General features: G+C 34.3%; 1 protein-coding gene across 1 annotated transcript in view; it reads right to left on the bottom strand.

Annotated features, from left to right (window-relative positions):
• Positions 1 to 10,376: 10,376 nt before the first annotated feature.
• LOC145673731 (ly6/PLAUR domain-containing protein 6B-like) overlaps positions 10,377 to 22,724 on the bottom strand; it is a 77,012-nt gene continuing 64,664 nt past the window's right edge. Inside the window, exons 4-5 of the mRNA XM_081743448.1 lie at positions 20,115 to 20,245; positions 10,377 to 15,234 (exon numbers count right to left, since the gene is read on the bottom strand). Of these exons, the coding sequence (XP_081599574.1) occupies positions 15,055 to 15,234; positions 20,115 to 20,245 (311 nt within the window). The 3' untranslated portion in view covers positions 10,377 to 15,054. The remainder of the gene's footprint in view (positions 15,235 to 20,114; positions 20,246 to 22,724) is intronic.

Consider the following 22,724-nt stretch of genomic DNA (forward strand, 5'->3'; position numbering starts at 1 on the left):
TCTCCGAAGCCTGAAGGAAGGCTTCGAGAAATGATATGAAGTTAGATGAGGTAGGTGCACCAATACTCTCAAACAACGTATTTTTTCCCACCTTTTCCCGATTCATTTTTCATTAATTGTTTTAACTTTTTTTCTGTATCTTAAGAACAAAATTATGGTCTTGAAAATAGTTCAAGCGTAGACCTGTTGTTTCCATAATTTTGAATTATTTTCCCTTTCAGGACCGAAGCTATGTGAGACGTAAACCTAAAGCTTAGTTTCTGATCCGAACTACCTGAGCTCTTACTTGCAAATCGAAACCAGACGCTATTAAATAGTCATAAGAAAGTTCTCGTGCATATAAAATTTCATAAGGTTAAAAGTAAGAAATGCAGAAAAGAACAGAAAGGAGTAGCGTTTCATCTTGTTTTGAGTAGCGTTAAAACCAGATAAACTGTGTTGACTGCATAGGCTATGCCTATAAAAGATCTAGTTTTCGTATTCTTCTTATCTGCTATTTTGAATCAATCTCAAAACTTATATTAAAGTAAGATTGGCACCTTTCTTTTGTTCACTATTAAGCAAACAAAGATTTTAAAATCGCAATTAGAAACCACAATCTCTCTCTTCTTTTAATAGATTGCAAGTCAGGTTCCACACACCACTTGAAACAAAGAGCTACCGTTCAACGTGAAATATATTCATATATCCGCCTATCTACCCCACATATATAATTAATTGAGTTTAATACATACCGATATATATGTTTCCATGACGTTTATCTAATATCCCTTGCAGGGCCGGCTTTAAGCCGATTGGACCAATTGCTCCCAATCGGACCCCGCGCCTAAGGGGGTCCCGCGCTAGGGCTGTCTACTCCATCGTCCAGTGTAATCTACGCTCCAATGCCATTTTAACAGTATATTAGGCCCAGAGCAAACATGTTGTGTGTGTTGTGGTCCCTATGACTAAATTTTGCTTCTAATACATGTAATTAATACACGCCATTCTGCTCGGAGGTCCCTGTCCAAGTGGCTAAGGTACCGTTAAGATGGCTCTGTTACTCTCGGTTGTCAAGTACACACAACAACATATTGCAATACACGCACATCCTTGGACTCCTCAAGGGAAATTATGGCCTCTCCCTAATAAGTAAATAAATAGCTTGTATTAAGTTTCCGTGGGCATAAGCAAATATTATCTGAACTAATGTTGCAGTAGTTCCCTTATTTTTTTGTTTACAACTGTACAACACCCTTAACAACACCCAACACCCCCAAATTTCCTTACACACACCCCTGGGCTTTAAAATATTGTTTCCTTTGAGTTTGCGAAAAATGTAAGATAAGTGCAGGTAAATACGCCATGTTAACGATGTTGGATTTTTTATGGCCTTAATTTTCATGAAACACAAAGAACAAGAGATGTGCGTTGCAGAGTAGTCTTTTCCGCGTGTGATGCGACTCACTTCTATTTTGTAGACGAGGTAAAATAAAAAAATGTTACAAAGTGGTGTATTTACCAATACGTGAAGTTATTTACGCCAAGTCTAGAATACCACTAGAAACCTGTAATAAATCTTGTAACTGCATACATCGTCTGCAGTTACGGAATCTGATAAGAAAATCAATAAGATGCTACAATACTTGAGGGAAAACTGTGAAGAATATGGGATGAAAGTAAATATTAGAATGACAAAAGAGATGATCATTGGAACGATGGCGTCGGTGTCAAATATAGAAAGTACGAGGGAAGAAAATAGAACAGGTGACAGGTGACTAGTTTTCGATTCCTAAGTAGTATTATTATTGATGGCATGAAGTACAATGTGAAATAAAAGCAAGGACAGGAATGGCGAAAGAAAGCTTTAAGAGAGGAAAAGTATATTTTATGGAACTTCGAATAAAAAGTTGAGGAAAAGGCTCATAAAGTGCTTCGTGCGGAGTACTGTCCATTATGGGTCAGAAACTTGGGCATTACTCAAAAATAAAGAAAAGCAAATGGAAGCTTTCAAAATGTCGGTGTGGAGAAGAATGGAGTGAATTAGCTGGGTCTAGCGGAAAACGAATGACAAGGTGTTAAAAATGTTTGGAGAGAAAAGAACAATTTTAGATATTGTTAAGAAGAAGAAAAGAAACTGATTGGATCATTGGTTAAGAAGGAAATGTAACATCAAGGACGTGCTAGAGGGTATGGTGGCAGGAAGAAAAGGGAGGGGACAGAGGGTGCTACAATTGATGGACGATTTTAAAACAGAAAAATCATACTTGAAGATGAAGAGGTTAGCTTAAGACCGTTGAACACGGAAGCTTCTCAGGTGAAGCAAGTGACCTGCCAATAATGGCTGAATACTTAGGATGATGATTCTTTTATGCACTGAGTCAGTTAAAAGGCTATTCCTGCTCTGCAGAAGGACTCGAATTCCCGGACGAGGAGCAAGGTTCAGTGGTAGAGCGCTTACATCTGGTGTGTGGGGTATCTGGTTCAATTCCCGCCTAAGTAAGTTTGTGGCGGAGAACATTGTGTTCGAGGGTTTTCTCGGAGTACTTTTGTTTCCTCCCATATTTTCATTCCACCAGTTCATGCATCACCATTCACTTATCTTACTCCTCCGTCTCCGTTAGCCTAAAGGTCTTAATCGTTGGACGTTCAACTCAAAAAGATTTAATTTAATTTAATTTCGAACTCCCGAATATGTTTTGTCTCTAGCTAGTCAGCCGAACACACATTACACATGATTACACAAGACTCCTTCATTACACATTCACAACCAATAGCTTACGTTAATAAGCGTTAACATAATGTTTCCACACAAACCCTTATTAATACTTCTGTATTACTTAAACTACTGACTCCAACTTTGTTTACCTGGCGCCCTCCGTCTTTTTTGTTTGTTTGTCACTGGTTGTTCGTAGTAGGTTTTTGGTTGACCTCTTTTTCTACCCAGATATAAATATTAAATAAATATTCAATAATAATAGTAATAATAATAATAATAATAATAATAATAATAATAATAATAATAATAATAATAATAATAATATCCTTACTGGTTTATAATTATTTCCAGCGTGGCTCTTGCATACCATAGAAGTTTATTATTATTATTATTATTATTATTATTATTATTATTATTATTATTATTATTATTATTATTATTATTATTATTATTATTGTACAGTACGTGACGGATTCTCAGGGCTTCGACGTACGTAACTACGATATATTTTGTATTTGTGCGGCTAGGTGACTCACTCCTCACTTTGGAAGTTTTAATTGAAGTATCACCAGGGTTTAAAGTATGCCCATGTTACGATACTGAAACTTCATCATTCAAACAAATCTTACTTTCCTTACTATTCTATCGCTGCAAAAGAATTGAAATAAGAAACTTTTGTGTAGAACTTTTAATTTTCTTAGCTTCAAATTTAACGGTCTCAATAAATGTAGACCATTTTTTAAAATGTATCCATAAATAATAGTGAAATTCGAATTATTTTTTTAAAGTAAAATAATAATTTTCTTTCACGAAATTTATTACATTATCAGAACATTTATTCCTAACAGGTTTTATAAAGTTTAACGTATATTGCTTATGTGCCGAAACTACTTGGATTTTTTTCGCAATTTTCCAAGAGAATGCAATGAAGAAATAAATGTCCCTTCTTTTCGTTTTATACTGGGAAAACAAGGGTCAAATATTAAAATGGAAACATGTAAGAATGCGCAAAATTTTCCAGTCAAAGTGCCCGTGTAGATGTATTTTTTTTTTCAGAAAAATGTTATTAAAAAAAAAAAAACTTTGCATCTCTATCTCTCACTCATGTTTAGACTTCCAAATTATGGTTCGAAAAGTATTAGAGCAAAAACAGTTAGATACAGTGCGAACCGGTTTCCGGAATCGATTCAACGTATCAGGAATAGGTTCCACCTTCTTCATAAACTCGGAAGTGATTCAAATTAACCTTTCCCCGTTTCGACACTCATGGCTATAGAATAAAAATGGTAATATACGATAACGAAAAGTATCTGAGCAAAAATTGTAAGATATATGTTGGGAAGCGGATTTTTGAAATCCATTCAAGGTCCAAGGAATATGTTCAACCTCCTCCACCAACCCTCTATTTAAACCGGAAGAGGTTCAAATTAACCACTTCCGGTATCAGCATTTATGACTATAGAACAAAAATAGTAACATATAGCGAAAAACGGTTTTCTGCAATCGATTGAGGATCTGGAAAGAACAGAGCGTTTATCGTTCCAAGACAAGCTACCACTACTCTCCCGATCACTCTACTAAAACAGTAAATGGTTCGAATTTACTATTACTATCATTTTCACAGAGCATAACCGGTAAGAGATATCGACGAGATACGATTTGTTGCAATCGATTCATTGTATCAAAAATCGATTACTTATTCTTCATTAACCCTATATTCAAACCGGAAGTGGTTCAAATGAGCCTTATCATCATACAACAAAAATAGTAATATGTAGCAACAAGCTATTTTCAACAATCGATTCGTCAAGAGCGTACCGTCACAACATGTAATACTCTACCAAACCCGGAAGTAGTTGAAATTTAATACTATTTCCGGTTTAAATATTAATTTCCGCAGAGTGATAACGGTAAGACAGATCGAGAGGTGTTTTTATGTTTCTTTCTTTTTTCATTTTTCTTTTTTTTTCAATTAATTCAGGGTACCAAGATAGGTTCCATGCGCATCGTTGACACTATATTCAAACGGGTAGTGGTTCAAATCAACAATTTTCAGTTTCAACATTTATCAACATAGAACAAAACGATATTAGATAGCAACAAGTGTTTTTATTTTTATTTATTTATTTATTGCAAATGATTCACGGTCTCGAAAGAACATACAATCACAACCCACAAAATTCTACCCAAACCGGAAGAAGTTGTAATTTACTACTGTCTCCTGTTTCAATACTGATTTTCGTACAGCAAGAACGATAAGCGTTTTTTTTTTTTTTTTTTTTTTTTTTGCAATCGTGTCAGATTCCCAAGAGTAAATTCTATCTTCTCCCTTAACCATCTAATCAATCTGGAATTCGTGCAAATTAATGATTTCCAGTTTTAATATTTATTGACATAGAATGAAAAGAGTAAGGCATAGCGAGTAATTGCTTTCTGATATGAATTTAGGATTCGAGGAACGGGTTTTATCTTACATCTTATGAATCTATTGCAAATAGTAGTTATAATTGTACTGCTTCAAGTTCGAGTATTTATTTCCCATAGTAGGTGTATCGTACGAGTAGTGTGTAAGCATACCGTACTTTCATACTGTGAAACGAAACTCACTTGTTTCTCTTAACTTCTGTACGTGATGTGATTGAAGATACAAGACCTGGTTCCTGAGTCTTCTACAACAGAAAAAAAAATTCCAAGTTTGTTGCTGTGATACAAATTAGTATAATTTTCTTCAGAGATATAAAGCTTCATCACAGCTCATTACCTGAAATTATCTCGAGTATAGTAAATTATTGCATGTCCAGATTTGTATCACATACATTCGCAGCTAGACCCGTCATCTCTTTTTTCCTGTAGGATACATTTCTCTTTTTTCTTGTCCGTCTTAACAATGTGGCTGTGGTGGTTAGCAGAAAGGCATATTTCATGGTTGTCACTTGGGTGGTAAGAATGAATTGTGTTGATCAAATTGGTTCCTATCGGCAACTAGAAACCGAACTCAACTGTTTATACTTGTTTCCTAACCACAAGTGCATTTATTTGAAAACAATGAAAACAGCAACAGCAATAATTACTAGTAGTAATAGCAGTATTTGTTTTATTACCAAGGAATTTCCTTTCATTGTATTCAATGATGTAAGTTGCCATTTTCAACTATCTTCAGACCACCATTACGGGGAAAGCAACATGAATAAATAAGACAGGACAGAATTCTTGCTCGTGGCTTTGTATAATATCTTTATGTCTGCTGATATGTGTGTGGTAAGTATTTCAGCTTGTTTTACTTTAATATTTATAGATAACAATAAAAACGAAAACATCTAAGTAACAATGGAGAACATATTACAAATTATCTTTATGGAAACTATCGTTATGGAAAACACATTGCGTCTGGTAATTATAATTTATTAGTGGTTATAAACTCGTCCGAAACTTGTATCTTGAAGCAATTTTATGAAAAAAAAATATATGAAAAAGGTCTAAAGAAAGCAATGAAATCATTTCTTTTCTGGTGGATTTAATTCTGTAGTCATTATTTTGTTCACTATTTCTATCAGGGTCACGCCTTTGGGAAATATAGGATTGTACTATTAGTTCGTCAGTCCGTCTGTCCGTTATACCGCACGATAACCTGAAAGAAAACGATTATTTTGAATTCTAATTTTGACAATAGGTAGGTAGGTCGAGTTCATCAATGAAGTCACCCCGGTATCACGGTAGTAGTGACTTAACCAATAGCTATTAGGGTGGTCCACTTTATAACGAAAAAATTCAAATTTAATCTAAAGACCAAGGCACCACCCCTGTATTTATGCAATTTTGTAAGAGAAGTGTTCCATTAAAATTTTATTTTCATATTTCGCTTAGAAAGCAGTGCTCAAAGCCACTACAAAAATTGTACCAAGCAAAATTTACACTGTTTTTGCTAGTTTCAAAAAGGAACATTAACACTGAACAACGTTGTTCTACTGAAAAGTGGAATTTCTAGCTGGAAATATGTCTGATACGAATATGTGTAAATTATCAGCAATAGCTACGAGACGTTAATGATACCCTTCACATTCACTACCGGGCAGATATATGATCATGTGAAGGTTCCTCAATGGGACTTCAGGCCTGTAGTCATACTACTGTGCACATCTTGAGAAGCTGTCCCCTGGAAGACAACATATGCTGACCAAGCCATCGATGTGATGAAGGCAGTACCTTGATTCATCACAGTGGAGAACATATTATAAAGACAGACTGTGCAACATTGTGCCATTGCTCTGTGGTCCAATGACATTGGGCACGTTGACATTCTAATTGTTATTGATAATGCCGTGTGGTTAACACTGATACACATGTGGAATGCCGCTTGTGGAGGCCAATATTTAACAATTTATGCCGAAGTGTGTGCTCAGACGCTCGTGTTTCTTCCACTATTAAAGTCTGTTAACCCCTTCACATATGACTTTTTTTCGGATTTTTTTTTTTTTTTTTTTTTTTTTTGCAATGCTGTAAACATCTATGCCTATTCTGGCGCTTACTTAAACAAACAGATATTCACAAAGCGCAGGAAACCTGTAAGCTTCTCTCTTTTATTGGCAGCAAGCGGGGTACAGCCGCTCAAACATCGAAACGCGTGACACGCGTCAAAATACGGAAGTGAAAGGTGAAAAGCAACGCGTCCAGCGCGTCAAACTATGGCAAGGGGTTAAAATCAACTGATAATTAAAGCACACTTTGCACTCTATGCTGTTCTAACAGTCTACGACTTCCGACATCTTAAATGAGGTGTGAGCTCCCCCTGTCTTATGCTTTGACGCTGGTTAAACCGTCCTTTTTCCAACTTTGGAAGACACTAAGTACAGTAGCTTCAGAAACACCAACAAGTGGTTTTGTATCCAAGATGCTCATTCCCAGTCGTTTGACCATCACAATCTCACCCCTAAAAAAACTCTAGTATATCGCCGGGCTTCCCTATCCTATACACATACTCAGTGACCGAATGAAATCCCTGTTGACGTGTAGGAAGCGGTTCTGTTCGTCTTATGTGAGCCTAACGACTGTATTGGAAAAATAGCTAGCAATATTGTTTTAGCTAGTCAGTGTACATTGTCTTCGTATATATGTTTATGATCTGACAATTGCTCTGATTTAGGCTCTCTGTTTATGTCTTTAAATTAATTAATCTTGTAGTAAACTATTATAAATGAAATTAGGAAAACTTAAGTGAGGTGATAGTTTGTTTCAGTTTGTTAAGTTTCAAAAGATACAGATATTTTTCTCCCTATTTACACCTTATTACTTACTTTACTTAAACATATCTCTAGCAACTTAACAATCTTGTGAGATCCGGGATGAGAACCATGGTAGTCTCTCGTGCTCTATTGGAGGCGAGATAGTAGGGTGGAGAACGACCAGAACTGTGAAGGTTGATCTTACATGATAGTCTGCACAGCTACCAACTGCACTGTATTGAAGCAGAGGTCGTGATTCGGAGTCCACATTGATAACCTTGGTATTGCATAAAAACAGACACAATAACTCATAAACACAAAATCTTTTAGTGAATTTACAGCTCAAAATATAGTCGAATCCTATAGTTCCAGAAAAAAAAATAATAATTGGTTAATCAACTGTACATTCCAATTTTAAATGCGCTGTCAATTCAATTTAAGATATTTCACATTGTAAAAATATATTTGTCTATTTGTATTGTAATATCCTACACGTGCTCTATATTTGTAAACACCAATGCGTGCTTCTTATTTGTAAATAAAATCATGTGCTTTCTTATTACAACTACTTCAAGCAACAAAAGACAGGCATCCTCGTCATCATAAGGTCATGTGACAGAAGAGAGATACAATAATACAATAAAAGAAGTTATAAAACACCATATAAGGTCTTCATCGACATCAGTTTTGAATAGTCATCTCTGCTCTCTTAGCTTGCCTGAAGCTTTGAGGGATCTATTCTAACCCAAGCTTCTTATATTGCCTGGAGCTCTGATGTCTTCTCCTCACTTAGCTAGGCTGAAAGTCTGTGGGAACTCAACCCCTTTTAGCTTTCCTGGAGCTCTGAGATATCCCAACCGCAGCCACCCAGCTTGATTGGAGCTTTGTGTTTTCCCTGCCCGCTTAGCTTACCTGGAGTACTGCGGGACACCAATCTCTCTTTTCTTGCTCGGAGCACTGAGAATTCCTAAAGCACTTCCACTTAGCTTGCCTGAAGCTCTGTAATAATCTTCCCGTGTCTGCCTAGGCGTTGGGGCTCCTATTTACCCAAACTACATGAAGAATTTTGTATTGGTCTTCGGACCACACTTATAGTGACTGTGTGTTATAACTGGAATTTTATAATACAAAAGTTGTGGCAGTTTTAGTGTATTGAAACAAAGAATTATCAAGAAAAGTAAGATTTATTGAAAGATATGAATAACTAAAGTCAATATGATGCTGGGAAAGACAGGTTTTATTTTATGTTTTTTTTTCTTTTGTTTCAATGTGTTTTTCATAATTATTTTTAAAAAGAAAACTTAGAAGTAATAGTTGAAACTTATCATTCTTTGTGTCAGACGTTAATGTTTATATAATGAGTTAGTTAAATGGAAATGTGTTTATATTTGGACATTTCAGATTATGGTAACCCTTAATCGATGCATGAAATAAACAATTACATTCGTGTTTCTTGAAGGCAATTTTAATTGCTAGTTAACGAATGATTAGCTGGTGTTGTATTGTACTAATAATTGAAACGCTTGGAGGATAAAAGTGGTATGTAACAAATTGAATATGATGAGAAAATTGATTTTCACAACTTTGTCCGTTAACATACCACCTTCATAGTTTCTAAATATCTGCTTTAGGACGTGGACTCATCAAATAATGTGTTAGGTAGCATGAGTAAAATGTAACATATGCATGAACAGCCAGAATGCAACATTTCGAAAAATGTAGCTTGACACCATTATATTTTTCTATTATTATTATTATTATTATTATTATTATTATTATTATTATTATTATTATTATTATTATTATTATTATTATTATTATTATTATTAAATATTCTGCCTTTTTGTAGATAGATCCTGAGACTATGAGGTACATTATATATATGTGTATATATATATATATATATATATATATATATATATATATATATATATATATATATAAATTTTAGATTTGAGCCTACAAATGTTTCTTCCACGTTTGTCGATTTTCAGCTTCCTCTTTTAACTCCAATATTTTTTTCTATTTTTTCAATCTTCATTCAGGTGCGTTCTTATCCTACTCTTCATTTGCATTTCATCTTTCCCTCTATGGCAGTATGGATAAGACAATTTCTTCGCAAGGAGTGTCCAACCCCATTGGTCTTCCAACGAAAAATGCTGGCTAGAAAGTCCTCTTTCCGTTTTAAAACATCGTTTGTTACTCTGTCTGTCCATTTTATCTTCTCCATCTTCCTTCAACACCGCATTTCGAAACTCTCTAGATGTAAGAAAAGAAACGTTACATCAGAAGGAGAAAGAAGTATTAGATTTATGTATTTGTGTATGTCTTAGTTTTACTATGCACTTAATCGTGTCACAAAATAATAGTGTTACCACTCGTCTTGCATTTGATCATAGATTAAAGTAAATGTACGCATTTTTTGTAATAATTTATTACAATAAATTAATACATGGTTGTTTATGTATTTACAATAACCTTTAGAAACACAAGGTTCGCTTGGGAGAAATGACTAGGCAAATTAAACAAAATTACATACATTTGTTTAATTTTATTTACATTTGTTTACGAAGCAGAGGTAAACTGAAGTGACTAGACAAAAAATGTTTCGACTTAGAAAGATTGGAATATTTACTGATTATAGAGAACACGGTAGACGTCCATGTATTGGCTTCTAGATATAAAAATCATACACACACAATTATTATTATGAATTGAAATTAATCAGATTTTGTGAATAAACAAAGAGTAATATTTATGTTAATATATTTAACGATATTAAATATTTCCTATTGGCCTTATTTACAGATTAAAAATTCATGACCACCTTTTGTCAGGAGTATAGAATGACAACAAAAATATACATACTAAGCTTTTTTCATATCATATAATTTACACAGAATAATCTAAATTTAAATGGACAGAAATTTAAAGCGAAGTGTGTAGTCTTGTTCAAAAAATCTTGACCACTCAACTTGATTTAGGTGATTTTTTTTTGGCAAGCGTACATAGGAAATTCTAATAGTTTGGCTATAAATAAAATCTCAATTGGCCAAAAGAAATATGTATTTATTTGACAATTCCAACTGTAGGTAAGAATGCAAAACTTTCCAAGAAGAGTTGGGTGGCCAGTTTTTATAAACAAGACTATACTTAAATAGTAATCACAAGGAACTCGAGCTATTTGTTTTAGTCGTCCTGCTTTCTAATACTTACCTTGGTACATGCTCAGAAGCAGTCGAAGTTTGAAGTATAGGGTGGCTCATAAATATGTATATGATGTTTGACTAACTGTAGTATTTGTAATTCTTGACAAAGAGTTTCGATATGGCAACGCTGTGTAGCCTGAGAATAGGGATTACGGTCACTGCTGGGTCACTAGGGATTACATAATTATGGGCCACTCTGTACTATAAGCGATAAGTATCTTTTCATTCATTTTCTCGTGCTAGTGGTAGGCTAGGTTTACTTTTTTTATATATAGATAATATTGTATAAATCTTACTTTTTTAAAACTATTTTTTGGCACAAAATATACTATTTTGAGCAGTCATGCATATAAATAAACAGATTTTCCCATTATCGTACAGTTTCACACTTACATATTTCTCTGATAATCCACTTTAAAGTTATCATTCACTTTCTTTTTAACCGTAAAAAAGCTGCAAACTATTTTTGCGATGTTCCTTGTTAAGTCTTTATTTACACTCACACAAATTTTCGAGCCTATGTACACATATAAATTGTTTGAATATAAGCACACATTTTCACCATAAGCACACATTTGGTCGTTTGAGAAATCTACGTCTTGTTTAAAATTTACACAAATTTCAGAAAGGAATGAGTGATTTGTAACGTTCCCACACTTCATGAAACTGCTACTTTAGTGAGATATGTGGTTGAAGTCCTCTGAGGACAACCTTTCCTTAGAATGGAATGACACTGTCGTTTGAGATACAGCGCTTGCAATACTGTATTGATGTTAACCTCGGACACCCTATGTTATTTATCTAAGCTTGGTAATAACTGACCATCGATACATCTAATTGTGAATTCGATATACCAACATTGGTAAGTGTGATACTAATATGTATTTTTGAATAAAGTAATTGAAAGATGTGCCGTGAAATTTTCAAATTTATCCCACCGATTACCCATGTCCACTGCAGATACAGTTGAATCGCTTAGAAGATAAAGGTGTTATGTAAGAAATTGAATATGAGGGCAAAATTCACTTTCACAATTTTGTCCTTAACATATCGCGTTCCTCGTTTCTAAATATCTGCACTCAGACGAGGACCCACTAAACAATGTGTTACGTAGCATGAATAACATATAACACGTGGATGAACCGCCAGAATGTAACGTTTCAAAACTTGTAACATAACACCTTTATCCTCTAAGTGCTTCAATTGTCTACGAAGTTACGTAATACAAATAATCCAGTCAACCAGAACTTCAGTCTTTACCACTTCTGTTTCAATTTTAAACTAAACAAACAATAGGTAGATGGGTGATCAAAATACTATTAATCAATCTCTCCTATAAACATATTACGATTGACACGCTTTCTCATTATTATTTTGATAAAACTCGGATAAGTAATAAATGAAAATTCGAAAATGTAAGCAAATATTGCTGTAAAACTAAGGCATAAACAGTCACTTCACTAGAACAGACATTCGTAACTCACAAAGAGGCATGCCAATTGCATGATAAAGTACGGTGGATTTCTTTCATATTAAGATTAAAATTATATTCACGCATTTTGTCTTCTATGTTTAAGGACTTCCTCATATATCTGAAAATATGGTTTCAGGTTTAGAGTTACGAAATGATGGTTGACAACTGAGAACACGAAATCAAAGAACCAAAATGGGTATCATAAAAAGAAATTTAGCTATGATTGAGGGTTTGTTTTTCTTAAGTTAGGTGTTTCCGTGTTCTAAAGCCCTCCACTAATCTGTTTGTTTCCCATAAGAATTTTCATCTTCAAGACCTCCATCTATTTTTAATAATCCTTTTACCCTTGCAATGTTAGTTTCTCAAAAATATTTTTATTACATCTCTAAGAAGGCAATTTCGTTACAAATATAAAGGTAATCAAGAAAGTCAAGTGATGAAACATTCGAAGACGCAACATATGCCGGAAGACCAAACATGTACTAAATGAAGATCTTCAGGCAGCAATAGAGGCGAACAGTGGCCAGACATGTACGGAACTGGGACTACAATTTAGTGTGAGTAGAGAAACCATTCAGCAACACCTCCATCAACTTGGGAAGCACTACAAGTTGGGTCGATGGTTTGGATCCCATATGATTTGACTCTGAGCTAGAAGGCAACATGAGCAGACACCTGTCTTCCTTTGCTGTGTTGTCTGAGGGATGAACCATTTCTGAACAGGGTGTTTACATGTGATGAGAAGTGGTTCCTGTATGAAGCTCCAGGGCGCTGTCATGATTGGTTAGTATTCTTTGAACCGGTTCCAAAACAGCCGAAACCAGCACTGCACCAGAAGGTTCTCTTCTGTTTGGTGGACTGCTCGCGGCACCGTGCATCGGGAACTGCTACCAGATGGTCAGAGCATTAATGCAACTGTGGACTGTCAGCAGTTGAGCCGTACTCAAGAATAAATTGAAAACTCTGGAGCAAGCACTTCTGAATCGCAAAGGGGTTCTCCTGTTTCAGGACAATGATAAGCGCCAGGTAGATAGGATGACCTGGTACACGATTCTCCGCCTTGAATGCGAAACACTTTTGCATCCGCTATACTCCCCGGACATTGCACCTTCCGATTATTACATGTTTCATTCTTTGGACAATCACCTTAGAGAACGCCAGTTCAGATCTCTAGTAGAAGTGGAAAATGCACTTGATACCTTCTTTGCTTCACGGTCAACCAAGTTCTACCACAATGGAATTCATAGCCTTTCAGAAAGTTGGCAGATACTAATGGGGACTATTCTTGATTTTCGAGGTACGTGTTAGATGACATATCGATGTTCGAAGGTGTTGGATGGAAATGCAAGAGAACTTTCTTGGTTACCTTTATTGTATTCTAAATAGTTCTTTATTTCTTTATTTAACCATTTTATTTAACCATCTCTGAAACTCCACTAATACTTCCTTGTTAGTTATTTGTTCTACCCAGGTGTTTTCTTCAAAAACACTTCGAATTCCTACAGTCATTTGTTGAAGAAATATAATGTCTATCTGCCTTAACACGAATCGCTTGATGAGTCTTATCCATCAACTTTTTATTTAACAAAACACAAAATATTTGCCTCTTCTTTCCAGAGACGTAAACCTAGCTATGAGACTATTAAATAATTGTCTGGTATGAAAATGTTTTTGCCACTGATTTCTTATTCGTTTTCTTGTTTTGAGTAAGAGTAAGCTCAATATTCTTAAAATATAAATCAAGTATTTGAATGTGACTAAACTTACGAAATTTACATGTTCGACTAAACAATCTCTGATTGTGGTGCATCGATCTCAGCTTATTCCAGCTTCAGTGAGCTATATGAAAACATATAAATATCCGATTCGTATAAACTTCACCTTTACATATAAAAGTACTTTCTTTTGCAGACAATAAGTGTTTTCTAATGTTCTTGTTTATGTTTTCTTGACTATCAAATATGGCATCAAATGCTTAACCTATACATTCTTCACATCTTTGGTACTGTTTGACTATGTTTATCTGAGTTTTTCAATGCAGAAACATTAAGCTTCAGTGCTAACCATTGCATCAATGCCTTCTCTTAAACATTGATCTTCACTATACGAACAGCAGGTAACAACAAAGCTGATAATCACTGCACCAAGTGTTTACAGCTAAACCCATTCTGGTAACACTATCCTCATAAATCAGGTAAGTAACATAAATTTGCATATGCTGATTCTATGCAAAATTTTCTCTTCATTTGTATAGGTTCAACACTTGGGAACTGACACAGATGTTTTATCAGAAATATATTATAATACAATAGCAACAATTGGACTATTTTTTAACGATATGTGCCGGATATGCAACGTTGAACACAAACAATTTCTTTCTTGTTTTTTTTTTTTTTTTTTTTTTTTTTTGCTAGGCAGGCTAATAAAAATAACTAGAAACTAATGCTCCTATTGTCATGTGAGCTCATAGTGTCTCCACATTTTCCATATGACCGAAAGAGTACAGGAGAAAAATAACCATGTATTCAGATGTTTCTGCTGACTGTATGAGTGAATATTGATCAAAATAGCGTTGGAAGAATCTGTAGGAACTTCTTCGTTGCAATACTGTTCGTCACAGCAGGAGTTGCATATCTGAAAACAAAAATAAAGCTCATTAAAACCATTATAGCTATGAATATAAATATAGTTACATGTTTTATGCGGTATATATGTATGTTTTAAGACTGGTCTCCTAAGTTCAAAAATGGCCCAAAATTTTGATTTCTCAGAAGTATGGTGAATATTATCTAGAGATGAAATGTTATTTCTTTTTTATTAAACATGACTGAAAATATGAAATTCATGTATTTACATTTAAAATGAAAATTTTGAAACATCACTATCGATATTTTGATTTCGACAAAGATTCTCAAAGATTGACAAGCATATATATTCGTAAAAAGAAAGTTTTAGAATAAAACTGGATAGAACAATCTTTAAAATATTGAAAACTAACCGGAAATGTTTAAATTACCTAAAAATATTAAGCATAAAAATACGAAAAAAAATATATATAAAACTTTCAAAGATCTGCTGAACTCTGTTTCTGCTGGACTCTGTTTTAAAGTTTCAGCAGTTTCTATTTTCAACAAACTAAAACAAAAATTATTCTAATTGTATGAACATAATCCGATAATAATAATAATAATAATAATAATAATAATAATAATAATAATAATAATAATAATAATAATAATAATAAGAAGAAGAAGAAGAAGAAGAAGAAGATCGTTTGATATTCTAACCTTCGTCTTTGCTAGAATTTCTTTTGTATTGGTAGGCTATAAGAAAATGCATTTTTTAAAGGAATAGGAAATTGAATTTTGCACTAATAAAGAAGCATTCTGAAAAGGTAATTAATACGTAATGTTTTCTGATTATTACTTTTATTGTTCATACACATTGAAAACTTTAACATTACCAACTTTTCTTTTTATGTATTCCCTGTTTATTAAAAAAAACTTCCACATAAAGACTGTAATGTATAATGGAATTAATTACTTATATATGGGTCAGTCCATATGGAGTAATTCAATGAGGGTCGCTTGATCATTTTGTTTTTTATATATTATTACTATGTTAATTGGCAACACAAAACTTAAAGGAAAATAAATAATCTGAGTCCGTTTGTGAATGGTGGTAATTTTTGTTGGGCACCACGTCCTAATTAGTGACTCTGCAGACATTGATGTAAACTAGTATATCTTAGGACTAGGTTATTCAAAACCATTGCAACAAACAAAGTTTATTCAGAACTTTCACTCTTCAATTTTGTGTCTTAGTATGTAAAGCCTTAATAGATTCAAACAATAACAGGTGAAAATTACTTCTTAGTTTAGTATCAAAATTTAACAAAGCCCCCTATTTATAGCTTACGTTTACAATGAAGGGGTGAACTGTGAAATTTGAATCTTTTGATTATAACTGAATATGGTACTTTACTCACTATAGCTAGAGTATTAACATTGATACATGCTTCTTATTGCTTTTATATTTTAAACAAATGCAAATCTGGCAAAGTTTGAAGTATTATATATCTTGTGGGACATGAAATACAAAGTTAGATTTCACAAAATATACATCTATACGAGAAAAAAAAACTATAGTAAAAGTTTCAACTTTTTAAATGCTCGAACAAAATTACGGATATTCAAATATTCTAGGGAAAATGCATCTTTACGCTAATTCCAACCATTTGTTTTTGAACGAAATACTTTACCAACTTGAATCATGAAACACATTGTTTTAATTTCTTCAAATAAAAGAAGCTAATTTTGAAAATTAAATAAAATTGATAATCAATCACTAATACAAATAAAATATTAAAAGCTGTAAGAAGTAAACAGGCTGCAGGTAAATATGAAACTGGTTATTGTAACTGAATTAAGAATAAGTTCAAGCAAGTAAACTACCATGTCACTGCACACTCATTATTTACATCTGTTTATCATTTTGAACTTTGCATTTCCAATTAGACATTGCTAATTCAGTTGTCGCTTTGCAATGACCTCTGACATTTTTAATTAGATAGTACTAATCGCTTTTAAAATTTCAACAATACCAGGATATTTTAAAATTGGTTTTCGTAAGAATAAATAGATTTCTGTAGAATAACATAATAATAAAAATAAAGATATTTGATGCATAGTCAAAAAGGATTAACTAAAAAAATCAGCAGAGCCAAAATAAGCTTCAAAATATATCGATATATGTCCTTATTACCGACTAATTATTAATAAAATATGACTAACAAGGAGACTTACGGAAGTGTCACTCACAGATTTGAATGAAACTGTGCATAATTGTAGCACATCGAAAAATAATTGACACGCCTTTTTTTAAAAATTTCGACAATGGCGCAAGTTTAAGGGTAGAAACCATCCCTTGAACGTTAGAGTTCGTCTCCAAGCATAGACAGAAAACGATCATTTAATGTATAAGAAAACATAGTGTCAGGGCGGTTAGGAGAGCTAATTCAGAATTTGACTTCAAAATTACAAAATTTAAAATTGCGGAACCAATATAGTGATTATAATTACTAAACGTCTTCTGGTTTGAAATGCTCTGCACTTAGCCAAGAACAATTACAGTTGGCAGGAGTTACTGCGAGAAGTTTGCAGGCAGATTTCAAACACCTTTCTGCATTTATTTTAACGGTATACTTGATTAAAATGAGTTTCTGCATGTCTAGTGAGTCCCCTCGCCTCTCACTATTCGGTGTGCTTATTTATAGGGAGTCCCCTTGTGTGCAGCAGGTGAGGTTATGCAACGCCACCTAGGCAGTGATATACAATGTCATATATCCCAGTTGGCATTGATATTCTGTCTTTCGTTTTCAGGCCGCGACATATCGCAACACAGCGTTTTATTATCTTTTAACTCTACCAATTGCAAAATTCTGACTCATTGGACGAGCTAGCCATGAAGCAACGGAAATTGTCTTTCATTACAGTACTCAACCAATCGATGGTTAGACTTAATCGGTCGTTATATAATGGAGTCGAAATTGTGATCGTTCTTTCAGCCCTTCCCGGCGGGAGCTAATATGATTCGGATTTCACGTTAATCAATAGGTCCCGTCTCATTTGGCCTCGCTGCTGAAAGGGACGTTAAACTCAAAATCAACTCAACCTACTTTCGGCCCACTATTATACTCAACAATCCATTTTAACGATAAAGTGCAGACGAAAATTTCGAGTATCAGAGTTAAAGTGTGAATACATTGTAGCCCCTATTAACAAAATTATACCAACTGTCTCAATTGAGCGTCTATTGCGTTCTTCAAAGTTCAACACGGAACCCAAATATACTATAAATCACTGTAAATAAGCACCCCGAATAATGAGAGATGCAGAGACTCACTTGATTCAAGCATTTCGTTAAAATAAGTACAAAAAGAGGTTTCAAATCGGTCTCCAACCTTCTCGCAGTAACCCTTGCCAACTACAATTGTTCTTGGCTAACTGTAGAGCATTTCAAACCAGAAGAATTTTAGTAATTGTAATTACTATATTGGGTCCGCCATTTTGAATTTTGTAATTTTGACATCAGAATCTGAATCAGCTCTGCTAACCCTCCCCTGGCAATATGTTTTGTTTCTACATTAAATGATCTATGCTTTGAGACCACCCCTAACATTCAAAGGGTGATTTGTACTCCTAAACGCTCACCATTGCCGAAATAAATAAAAAAAACTACGTGTCTATTATTTTTCGATGTTCTACAAGTATGCAAAGTTTTATGCAAATCGGTGAGTGACACTTCTGTCAGTCGTCTAGTAAGTTGCATTTATTATTGCATTCAAGACATGCGCCAACAATACAAACGAAATACTCAGTTGGCTTTGTCAATTCTGTATCACAAACTGGAAAAGATTAAAAAAGTGGTATAAGCCCCTTCGACTAAGCACCAAAGAAATATGTGTTCTACAAGTTCGAATTACGAACATGGGTAAAAGATATTCCAGTTATCAGCATCAGAATCAATTGATCAAGGCATGATGAAGGATGGAGAATGCAACAAAAGCTGAGAAGCTATTCTTTTAACTTTACTATTTATGAATGAAACAAGGTGAAAAGACTCATCTGCCTTGAAGCTAGAATTCGGTTAACATGAAGAGTCATGAGACTCAAATTGAATGAGATTTATTGGATATGAAATCGCACGATTCTTGTAATTGAAATTTGAGTGCAAAGGACATTAAGAATGATAATTCCAGAGTCATTCTTAATCTTTCTCAAGAATTAAAATATTGAACTATTATATATATGGACAACCATGAATGGAAAGCTCTGATATTGATTCCTCAACTTCAACTTCATTTGCCTTCATTTATATATATATATATATATATATATATATATATATATATATATATATATATATATATATATATATATATATATATATATATATATATATGTGTGTGTGTGTTTATTTATGGATGAAGAGCTAAGAAATGATAGATATTGAGCATTAGTGAGCTCGGAATACATACAGGTAAAGCAAGACTTCTAGGAACTCTTTGAGGGAATGGAGACGTGTGTAGATGGATAATTAAAGATATTCGCTAAATAAAAATGATTGCAGAAGTATTCAAGCTCTGGAAACTTTTTGCAAGTAATGACCTTGCGATAATCTTTAATAAAAGAACTGCTTTCCACTTGTTAATGAAGTAAATTCTTTGGCTTCAAGTTTTCTATTGTGCACTGTCGCGAGTAAAAGGCTAGCAAATATAAGTGCTTGAAGATAGTAGAAACAGTTCAATGAAGAACTTGAGAAGAAAACCTCCAGCGTACCATGTTGTCTATCATACGTACACGCACATAATCTTGGATTGAACTGATTCCAGCCAGAAGGGGAGAACACTGTAACCATTGATATGTATCCCACATCCCTCCATTTGTCTTCTATTCCAGTGACCCTGATATCATTCATATCAACAGATAATTAATTACTTTTGAGAGACTTACCGTTTCATTTTTGGTTGATCTGCATCCAACAGTCTTCCATGTACACTCCGATGCGAGAGCACACCTTTTGTTGACAAAAGTGCTTTGCCCTGATGTGTCCATCACATGCACGGTATGGCAGAAGGCTGTGCCTGAAAAAATCAATTCAAAATAATGCATTTTTTAAATATTTGGAAATGGAGAATTTATCCATTTATGAAGATAATTTCACAGTTATATAATAATGATATTTTACGATGATAACAATGTTATGGAAAGGATGCCGTCCTGGTTTATATTAAAAGGTAATATGTTCCTTCTAGTACAGTAACGTTCATTCCTGTGACCTCAATTTCCGTTTGTGTAGAAAGAGGTATGGGTATTTAGGCACTAATTTTATTATTCTCACTACTATATTAATAGTATTTATTTAAAACAGACAAAATGAAATTTATCCTATAATGTGATAGGCACATAAAATGCGATATCCTCTAATGCAGGGTAGCGGAAATACACTTACATTAGGAATCCAGGTACAAGATTGTTTAGCAATTTCTTATTTTCACTGTTAAACTGCTTCCATTCACAAATACTCAAAAAAGAGCGCGAATTCCATGGTAATCTTTTCATAATTTCATGAAGTTTTACCCTGTTTATCGAATACTGTATTTCTTTGATGTGTTAATATGGTATGCAACTACTCATTGGGAGCTCTAGGGAACAGCTTATTTTAATCATCCCATTGCTGGTCTTCCATATTTACAAAGCCGATGGATAACACAACTCTCCGACGAAGTGTCTTCTATGGCTTAAACATTCTAACGCACATAATCTCATGTATGCAGGTGGAGGCAGAGAAAGAGATGGAGACAGAGTAAAATATACGTTTGGGAGAAAAGGGAGAAACTATGAATAATTAATTGAGCGCAGAAACACGTTGTTTTTCCCCCCTCACTCTTTTACAAGTTTCCCATTAGTATCAGCATACACACATAGTAATTAAAGCTTCTGTGTTAACGAAACCGAAAATATGGTTAAGAAGTAGTTGGAAATAAAATATAGGCCCATTCGGTTTGAGAAACTAAAGAGAGAAACAAAATAGAATACTCGTATGTGTTGTATTTTGGAAAGCTGGAGATGTAATTATCTCTTTCGACAGCAACAACACTTTACCTAAAAAACACACAGATATATATATATATATATATATCAGTCTATATGTGCAAAACCTACATAAACAACTGGTAAATTAAACAACTCGGTAGCTTTTTGAATGAGATATTGTGCCGCCACACCCTGTTGTAATTGAGGATGAGATATCGCCTCTCAACTGCCTTCAGAAAAACAACCGCTCCCATTAATAATGGAGCAAAATGGTATTAGATTAAATCTGGCAGTGTTGTTTTTCACTGGTTTCTAATATTTCCTTGCTTAAAATAAGTAGAAATAAACATTTGCATTTACACGTTATAATAACTTTTTTAAATGTTTTCATAATTGAATCTGGAACTCATTTTTTTCAGAGATCAAAAGACCGATTTAGGAAGGAGCAGAGAACCGATTTCAAGGAGAACAAGAGAGATTCCAAGGGGGAAACGGCCAATTCAAGGGGGAAAAGACCGATTCCAAGCGGAAAAGACCGATTCCGAAGAGGTAAAAGACCGATTTCAAAAGGGTACTATTGATTCCAAAGAGGGTAAAAGACCGATTCCAAGTGGAGCAAAACACCAATCTCAAAGGGGAAAAGACCGATTCCAAAGGGAGAAAAAATCGATTCCAGAGAAAAAAGGAGAGATTCCAAAGCAAAGGTGGTAGTTAGTGAGAGAAACGTAAGTGGAGTACGCCGAGTGAGGAAAGGATTAAAATCACAACTCATGAGAAGTATCTACAGACCTTTCCGTCACTCATGATCATCCATCGTCATGCAATATTGTGTAATCATGTTTGTTGGCGATTGGTGAGTGCTCGCAGGCAAGTTTGCGGTCCATTTCAAGAAACTGAAGCACTTAAACGATCTGCAGTGATGGTTTCGCCTCGGGCGAGGAAGACATGATTTGATTTTGTGTTTGGCGTCCCTTTCAGCGGCGAGAATATATGAGACAGACATCGAGCTTAAAGTTGGATCCGTGACACATGTCAAGAATAGTACCCGGGCCTCTCACGCTGAACATGTTGTTGTACGCTAACCGTTTAGCCATTATGGAGCTGAAAGATATGATAGATCAGTACTACCTAGAACACCATATCATTAAAACACCTTATGTGGAAGCTTCCTCGTGGTTAAAAGTTTAATGTATATGCCTTTGGCGTGGTTGACCTGGTTCGATTCTCAGGAGGAGCTAATGTTGTTTGCTTCCCGCGTTAAACTGATGAAAGGACCACTTACACCGATTCAAAGAAATAATCCAACGCCTTCTGTTTGATTTGAAAATCATCTAGTCAGTTGCCACTCACTGCCTCAGGAGTTTGCGATCTAGACATATCTAATTCATATATATGCATTATGCATTGTGTACTATGCATTGAGGAACCACAGTATACTCAAGGGCGACTCAGCTGTACAACATGCACGTGTGCTGACACATAGAAATTATTACAAACCAAATAAAGAGAAAGGTAGAGAAAATCTTA

This window comes from Thermobia domestica, chromosome 17, assembly GCF_964235325.1.
Source record: "Thermobia domestica chromosome 17, izTheDome1.hap1.1, whole genome shotgun sequence".
Taxonomy (NCBI): Eukaryota; Metazoa; Arthropoda; class Insecta; order Zygentoma; family Lepismatidae; genus Thermobia; species Thermobia domestica.